Raw genomic sequence first — 8660 nt, 5'->3', positions numbered from 1 at the left:
AATTACAAATAAAAATATAAATACCTAGTCAGATCTTCCTTATTCCTGAGAATGTACTTCAGATTATTAAGTCCACATATCCTCTACATGTGTATGTTCTTGGCCTTGTTTCTTCTTTGTGGATTCCAAGGGAGTAAGAGAAGAAAATGCAGAATAAAGAAACTAGTCAACCCTTTCAAGAAGCTGAATGCACTAAGCTCTGTGAGTCAAGGAGAACAGGAGAATAATCCTTCCCTCCTTTCTGCCTACTGGAAGAGGACGACATTTCTAAGGCTATACAGCATTCTAAAATGTACATGGACATGATATGAAATTATAAGTACTGGCATTGCTACAGTTTCTTTAGACTACAAAAAATTCTATAATGCAATTTTTTTCTGAGTTTCTAGAATATACTCAGGTAAGGTGTCAAACAAAATTAGACTACTCAATACAGAGCACTTTTAAAGATTCTTTATTTTAAGAATAGCTCATGTGCATATCAAGGATCAGCTACCATATATTCCACAAATCTGCATTATCAGCTCAAACTGTAAGATTCATTTATAACTTCATTAACATATTTATTACACAAAGTGTTCAGTAAATGATTAAAAATATCAGAATAGGAACAGAATATGAACTTAATTTAAGAAGACATTTTTATATAATGTACATTTCGAGATTCTGACAAGTTAGCATGACACTCAAAAGAGGGAAGGAAATCGCTTGGCACTCAAGCCAACTTGTCTTTGTTGTTTTTACAAGATCTAACTTCGAAAACATCAGCTGTGCCAGATCTTTCCTTTTCCATAACCTGTGCATCTGTCCACACCAACGGAATTACAGACCACCACGTTGTCGCATATACATCAAACAAGTCAGCTTAACAGTTCAGACCATTATTTAAAATAACAGCTATGTATTCTTTCCCCAGAACACAGAAGTTTCAATCTACTTTTCAAAGTAATTTTAAAATTATCAAGACATTTATAAATAAATGGAAGACAAGGTATTTAATACACTTGTTTCTACAGTGATTGTTTTGAAAGCCATAATTTTGTTTAGCTAATAAATCTGCTCTGAACTGCACGATCTGTACTGGATTTAGTGAAACCTGCGTTGTTGTTTTTTTAACTACTTTCCCCCTTAAAAAGTTTCACACTTTTAATAATAACTGCTACAAAGGGTATCTATGGCACAAGCATTCCTCCATCATTATGAAATAACGCACATCAAAAGTCTTAAGCAATAAGTGACACAAACTTTAAAATTATGCATGAAGTGTATGAAAACATACATTCCAACATTTTTTTAAATTTTTTTTAAAGAAACAGCAGAATAGTCAGTCAGGAGATGGATGTCAACAAAACTACACAGTTCCACAAGTTCCACAGCTAAAGCTGGTTCACAGTAGTCAGTTCAATTTAGTCAGAAAACATTGAAAAATGTGCTTTAAAATTCCAGTGGTCTGTTTTCTAGCCTCTGCTTTTCTTTAAAATAACCTGCAAAGAAAAAAAAAGTATACTTATCAGTACAATTCAGGCAGCAGACAGAGACTCAAAACACTAGGCTACTGAGACCAAAGGCTCACCTAGCCAATCTGTTTCCAAGAGCTGTGTTGTCAAGGGGAGCTCTTGGGAAAATATTAGAAATAAAGCAGAAGGACACAGAAAAATTTCAAACGTGAGAGGTTTTTTCTAAGCACGAACATTCATAAGCAAGAATTCTGTAAAATAAAAGGCTTATTTTGAAAATTAATGCTGAGAAATGGAAATAGTGCTCTCAAGCTATCAGCAGATTTCTTGAAGTCTTACCCTGTTGGGCCTAAACAACAACAACAAAAAAGTTTGCAATAATACAGCTATTATGCTCCATTTTTGTTTGCCATGCCTTATTTCTTTCTATACCAAGAGCACACATACCTTTGGAAGGACATTTTTTGGTCTGGAGTTTAAATTGAAAAATGAACTTCAAAGCCCAAGTGGGACTATTTAAGTGTTAAAAATATTAAAATACAGGCAGCTTTTCTCTTTCCTCTCACCTTAAAAAAATAAATGGAGCCCAAAAATGTTCAAAAAGTGTTAAGATTGCAGTTTAAAATAAGCCATTAATGTGTACGACTCCAACTGCAACATTCACTTGGCTAGCCTACATATCCTGTATATGTTTCTGTTACCATAGTAATAGAAAAGTATCAAACTAAACCTTTCAGCAGACAGAAAAAAATAGTGAAGATAAACAGAAGCCACAGGACCAAGATATCAGGTAACATAAAATTTTGTCCTCCCAATTTGCTTAGCAGGAGGTAGTTAAAGAGATAAAAAAAAGAGACTGAATTTCTTCATGATAGCAAGGTAAAGCATACATATCCTAGGGAGTGAAATGAGCTACAGAATACATAAGGATTTCAGTCATATTTTCTAGGGAGACAAAGCTGCATAACACCCTCCCTTTCTTTTGCATGTACTTAAAAACACACCATGCTCCGCAATGCAGCAAATTCCTTCTTCAAAGATATTCATACAGCAATTTTTGTTAAGCTGAACGATCCATATAATAATCCACAGTCTAATTCTCTCTTAGTTCTTTCCTTGCCAAATACATCACACAAAATATGCTTGTTCAAGAAGTATCCACGCAACACTGCCAGAATCCACTATGAACTTATTTCAGACTAAGCAGGTAAGAACTGAAGATAGAAGAAAGGTGTGTGAAACTCTGAACTATTTCTCACTTGTTCCATAAAGCTTTACTTGTATCACTGAAGTTAAGACAGCATGCTTCCTTGATGTAGCATCAGATGAAATAAGGATCCTCCAACTTTGGACTGCCTTTCAGGCCATGAAGGCTTGCTGGTAGACCATTTTGTAGACTTACCCATATATTGAAATTATGACTTTAAACAGGGAATAATCAAGATAAATTGGGTTATATTTAACAGGGCAAGGAGAGCTAATTTGTTGTCTTGGTAACAGTAAATTATGCCAATGATGGAGAAAGAATATTAAGTGTCTATAGGTTTTGAATTATAAATCAAATATCAACTTTAAATCAGAAAGCTTTTGCAAATGCTGTCATAATACATTTTACATTGTACAAAAATAAAAAAATATTAGAAGTGTGTTAATACCTTTGCTGCAGATATGATGTGCTCAGGTTTAATTATTTTACTTTTGTTCTCAAAAGCATTTGTCCTGGCTTCTTCTGCTAGCCGATGGAGAAACAGTAAGAAGTCCAAATGAACCTTTAAAACAGAGAACAAAATAACATTCAAGCTGTTTAAACACAGTTTGGTTTAAGATTCATTGTTTGCAACAGAAAATTTGCATATTAGACTGCTTCCAAATTCCTGAAAGGTGTTCTCAGAAAAAAGTTTATCACTCAGTTCAAGCCTCAGTAAATTTCCAAGACATTCCCTTCCTGTACGACTCTTGTAAGAAGAGCTTAAATTTAGTATACTTAAATCATAAAAGTGCTTTAGAAATGATCACACAAACCACAACTGATCTAAGAGGAATCAATCTGATTTTTATTAACAGTTTTTAAATAATAAAATGTAAACAGAACTATCAGAGAATAACGAGTCTTTTTGCTTACTAATAAATATAGTCAATTTTCAGTCACTACAATGGCCAGACTATTACAAACAGCAAATTCATCGCTGCCTTATCGCCAAATGGAATACAGACAAGTTCAAGGACTTCTGCCCCTTTCCAGTGTAAAGGGACATTGACATTAATTTCTCCAGAACTCGGAATTCTCTGGTGTCAGGAGGTTCCATCCATTTTTTCCCAGCTCATCACTTCACTTTTTTACATTAAAAGAACTGGTGAGGCAAGTATCTTGTTCTGTATGGAATGCTGTTCTGCTAATACAGAGGCAGGAAAAAATTGCAGCAGGCGAGGAAGGAACTGCTCCAGCTTGGACTAAAACTGCCAGCCAATAGCACATTCACATAATAATTAATCAGGGATCTGTAATGTAAACCTCTAGCATTATACAGATATTATGTGAACTACTTTAATAATCCACCCTGAAAAACTGATAATTGCACCTTCTGTAAATTAAAGTTTCAAACAACATTAGCTCTGCTACATAAAGTGTAGCATATACTTTTTCAATCAAGAGCTCAGAAAAATATTCCTGAAATATATGAAAATTTTACTTGTATGAATAAGGTGATGTATTTATTCTGCCTTACCTTACCTGGAAAGTCTGGAAAAATGTCATGTGGGAAGTCACAAATTAAAGTTTACAGGAAATACTCTGGCAGTGGGTTTTCAGGACAAAAAAAATGTTACGAGACATGTTCCTGTCATAAGAACTCTGTTCATATGACAAGCAGTTTAGGTGGTTTTTTTAAAATATCCTGAACTAAATAAAGCCAGAGTGCAATAGATAAATTTACATAATATTTGACATCATTTGGAAGCATCTACTACACAAAAAGCAGATGTTCTTGCAGACGTATTTCACAAAATATAAAAGCTGTTTTAGAACCAGTCTTCAGTTATTCACACAGAAATTATCTCCAAAAGAATCAAGCAGTGGCACTAAAATAATGTACAGCATTAGAATTCTAATTATTGAACTTATCAACATGGAGATTAGATTTCTGGGAACAACCTGGGGAAGTGAGAAGTGGAACAAAAGCTTCCATACTTGCACATCCTTCTGAGATACCTAAAGGCAACAGCATTAATTTTAAAATTGCCTTTAAAAACTGCATGTTCTCTCAGAATCACTGTACCTTTATTTTCAAAGTGAATTGTTGCATGTGGAGAAGCTTCCTCCGTACTCCAATAGATTTAAACAGTCACATAACTAAAATCCGAACATTCCACAAGAGAGCACACAGGTTAGTAACTATTCCAGGTTATTCAAGACAATTGAGAAAGGCTAGTGAAGGGCAGAATGAATACCATGAATACCAGTTTTTGACAAGTAACTGGTATAAGCAATACCATATTGGTTTAAAGACATTGCTTTACTACATATTAAATTATTGCCCTTGTGCATAAAATTTAAAAACAGTTTTGAAATAGCTACTCATGAAAATCACCTTATAAAACAGAATGCTTATTTTCCAGAAAAGAAAGGCTGCAAAATTTTAAGAACGTATGTAAAAAGTTCACAGCACAGAGCAGCTTCCACACACCTGTTCAACAGAACTGAGGAACAGCAGGGACAACCACTGTAATTTTGTTTTACTGTTGTAACTTCAAAACAATTCTTTAGACTGGTATTTTGCCTTCACTGCACACTTATCAATCCTTCTATGGTGACAATAAATTAAAGAGACCATTCAGTGCAATTCCTTAAGCTTTTCCTGCAAAGGAAAAACACACGTGCCCTTCGAGCATAAAAGAAGCAGCTGAGATCCTGCTTTTCTTCTGTAATTGCAAGCTAGAACAAAGCTTGCCTATTTTCTTCTCTGACCATTAGGGGAATGTCTGAAATTCAGTACTAAAATGTTTACCTCTCATTTTCAAAAAGACCCTAGAAAAAACCTGAAACAATATTTGTCTCTCTTCACCCAAAGATATTATCATACCCCTTAAAAAAACCAAACAAAACAAAGCCAAAACCAAACAGCTTCCTGAGAAAGGCTGAAGAAATTTGATAGCTACACTGCACAAAGAGATAGATGTTAACACTTAGCAAACAGGTTCTGAGCAAGCTTCCAATTTTGAGAAGAGACTTGATCAAAAGTGAAGAAGAAACCTCTTACAAGTATTTAACAAAGTCATCTGAATTCTTATGCCTTTCAAACTTGTTTATTACGGTCATGTAAGAAGACATTGGTTTATTGAGTAAAAATAATCACTGAAGGTCAAGGAAAAAAGAAAGCAACCTGATTTTCTCCTAAGACAGACAGACCACTTTACTGGAAAGGGCATATACTGCAGTAGATTTAGACATAAAGCATGGATCAGTCTGGAAGATAGCCCAGAAACTGAACTAGCACTTTTCTCATACTTCCCTACGGAACACATAAGCCCTCTGCTCCAAATGTATATGGCTCCATCTTGTTAAGACGGCCACTATATAAATTTCTGATGTATGCAGTCTAATCACTCTTATGGTGTTCACAGAAAATAACACAGGCACTAAAAAACATATTCTCAAAATTTCTTTTGTCACAGTGAACTCACCAATCTTTTTCTTTTTCTCCTAAAAGAGGCATAACAGCTGTGTTGACTATTTATCCATGGAAGTAAAGAGTTAAAGAGCTATTACACACATGCCTAGTTGAAGAACATCATAGAGAATCACCACACCTGGATATACTTGTTAAAAGGTAAAATAAAAAAGCCAAGCCTTGTAACATAAAAGGCTGTGTAATTTGACATCACCAGAAAAGATAATCTATGTTTCCATCACAATATTAAAATTTATTCTGACCTTATCCTTCGTGTCGCAATGAACATTTGTACAGACATATTTTAAACTGGATCTGAGTGTTGTTCTTTATAAGTTTCAGTGAATTCAATTCACTGACTGTATTTGCAGCTCAGAGAACTTTAGTGCCAGGACCAGGAGATGGGAACCAAAGGCCAAGATTTGGAGGGATGTCCCACTTACACCTTTTTAGACAGCCACATTACTTTGAAGCCAAATTTTCATTACCCTGGAAACACAGAACAAGTGCTACCAAGGATTAAAACAAGAAAGTGTGATGGTGTGCATTTGATTAATTGACTAGTGCTCTGTAGTGAGTAAGCTTTGAGTAAATCTGAGCATGAGTAGAAAGGGCCAGGTCCTTAGCAAATAAAAAAAAAAATCCAAAGGCAGCAAAAACATTAGAAAGAGATCACATTTTTATTAGCACCACTCCCTTAGAAAAATATTTAATGTTTACATTTAAATCCAAATACTCTCATATAATTGCCATATTCATTCGTTTTAATCTCATATTACTTACTATAATTTTGTATCTTTACATTTAGCTTCACATATCCAGACACCAACCTTCAAGATGCTGCAAGACACAGCTTTTACACACATACAAAACACGAAGTCAGGGGCCATACTGGTATACAGCATGTGTCAGTGCTTTAATGTTCTGAGAGCCACACGCATTTGTAAACAAGAGGACATCACAGTCCAGCAAGTCCACTAAGTCATTTCAAAGAGTATCTTTTTTATGTTTTTGTTTTTTGTTGTTTTTGTTTTGTTTTGTTTTGTTTTTTTAATACAGCAACTACCACAAGCTCGCTTGAGGTCAGGTTTCCTTGCTGTAGTCAAATAGTTTTTTGGTGAGACAAAGTCTACCTGCGCCGCAAACCCCGTAGGGCAGGTCAGAAGCATTTCAGCTTTGCTGGCCTGTTTTTGCAAACTTGGCTCTTTAATCCCCCACCTTTTTGGCCGACATTTTCAAACCATGATCAGGATCCCAACATCTTACTGGAGCAGGTCCAACAACACTTGTCATCCCACAGTTTAGGGCAGAGATTACTTAGATGGCCTTCTAAAAACATATGAGCACTTAAGATGCCGTAGCAGCCTAGCAACTCACTGATCGCAGCTCACCTGGCTTCTTGTACACCCGAATTGATCTACACAAACACCCGCATCTAGCAGACACACAATACAAATTGCTATTTCTCGCTGTGTCTACAGCAAACACATTGAACATCAGTGCGTACGTGGAGTGACACAGAAGCCATGCATCAGCCCGCCCCTGAATCCCCAAGATCACTGTCAAACACTACAATACAGCAGCCAGCAGCAAAGCGGAGAGCGGCAATCCCTGATTATCCGTATTCCTCCGGCAGACAAACCAGTCGTCTATCCCTCCAAGCTTTGGGTCCCTGCAGAAGCACCATGAGGAGTAACTTGACATCCCGTCACACCCAAAGTGCTCCAGGGCGCAGAGGCCAGAACATTTAGGGAGTCAGGATCCCTGCTGAGGGCTGGCTGCCCCGGGGGCCCCAAGCAGGAGCGCTCCCGGACTCCCCGGGGCAGCCGCAGCCTCGCCTCTCCCCCGCCCCACCTTCCTCACCAGCAGGTCGGCATTCGCCGCCAGGCGTAGCTGCGGTTTGTGCTTCTTTATTATTTTCCGCAAAGTGCTGCGGGGCGCCACGCTCTTCATCCTCCTCCTCCTCCTCCTGCTGCTTTCCTTCCTCTCTTTCCTCCTCCTCCTCCCGCCGCGCGCGCCGCGCTCGCTCCCTCCGCCGTTCGAATCCGCCGCCTTGGCGCAGCCGCGCGCGCCCGCCGTGACGCAACTTCCCAACGGCCGCGCGGCCCCGCCCCCGCGCATGGCCCCGCCCCGCCCCGCGCGCCGCCCCGGCGCTGCCCGGGAGCCGCCGCCTGCCGAGCGGCCCGGGGTGCGGGACAGTCCCGCCGGACCCGCTGCCACGGTGGCGCACGAGCGAGGAAAGGCGCTCCCCGGGCAGGTGCTCGAGGGACGGGCCGGTCCCGGTGGACGCCCCAGGGCCGTTCCCCTCGCGAGCCCCTCCGTGTCGGCCCGCTTCCCTTGCGAGCGAACCGGGAGCTGGCTTTAGGCCTGGCTGTAGCGAGTTCCCCAGACCCCCACCCAGGCCGCCTTAGTGACAAGGACGGGAAGCGGAGCGGGAAGTTCCCCGGCTGCCGTTCCCGGGCCCTCGAGCGGCCGCTGCCACACGAGGGAATTTCCCGAGGCGCAGGGAACGTGGCACGGGTCAGAGGCTCCGCAC

General features: G+C 39.3%; 1 protein-coding gene across 1 annotated transcript; it reads right to left on the bottom strand.

Annotated features, from left to right (window-relative positions):
* Nucleotides 1-438: 438 nt before the first annotated feature.
* Nucleotides 439-8124, bottom strand: CENPW (centromere protein W). Its single transcript, XM_066314336.1, has 3 exons — nt 7988-8124; nt 3113-3226; nt 439-1484 (listed from the first exon to the last, which is right to left on the bottom strand). The coding sequence occupies exons 1-3, from the start codon at nt 8075-8077 to the stop codon at nt 1458-1460; spliced, it is 231 nt and encodes a 76-aa protein (XP_066170433.1). The 5' UTR covers nt 8078-8124; the 3' UTR covers nt 439-1457.
* Between the last annotated feature and the right edge of the window lie 536 nt (nt 8125-8660).

The sequence above is a fragment of the Sylvia atricapilla genome, chromosome 3 (assembly GCF_009819655.1).
Source record: "Sylvia atricapilla isolate bSylAtr1 chromosome 3, bSylAtr1.pri, whole genome shotgun sequence".
Taxonomy (NCBI): Eukaryota; Metazoa; Chordata; class Aves; order Passeriformes; family Sylviidae; genus Sylvia; species Sylvia atricapilla.
Note: the sequence above shows the minus strand (reverse complement) of the source record. Positions and strands in the feature narration are given on the sequence as shown.

What these genes read in the sequence shown, in the direction of transcription:
- CENPW (XM_066314336.1), bottom strand. Translation starts at nt 8,077, where the DNA reads ATGAAGAGCGTGGCGCCCCGCAGCACTTTGCGGAAAATAATAAAGAAG. An exon ending in CGGCGAATGCCGACCTGCTG is followed by an intron (nt 3,227 to 7,987) that starts GTGAGGAAGGTG and finishes TCTGTTTTAAAG; the next exon opens with GTTCATTTGGACTTCTTACT. An exon ending in ACATCATATCTGCAGCAAAG is followed by an intron (nt 1,485 to 3,112) that starts GTATTAACACAC and finishes TTTTCTTTGCAG; the next exon opens with GTTATTTTAAAGAAAAGCAG.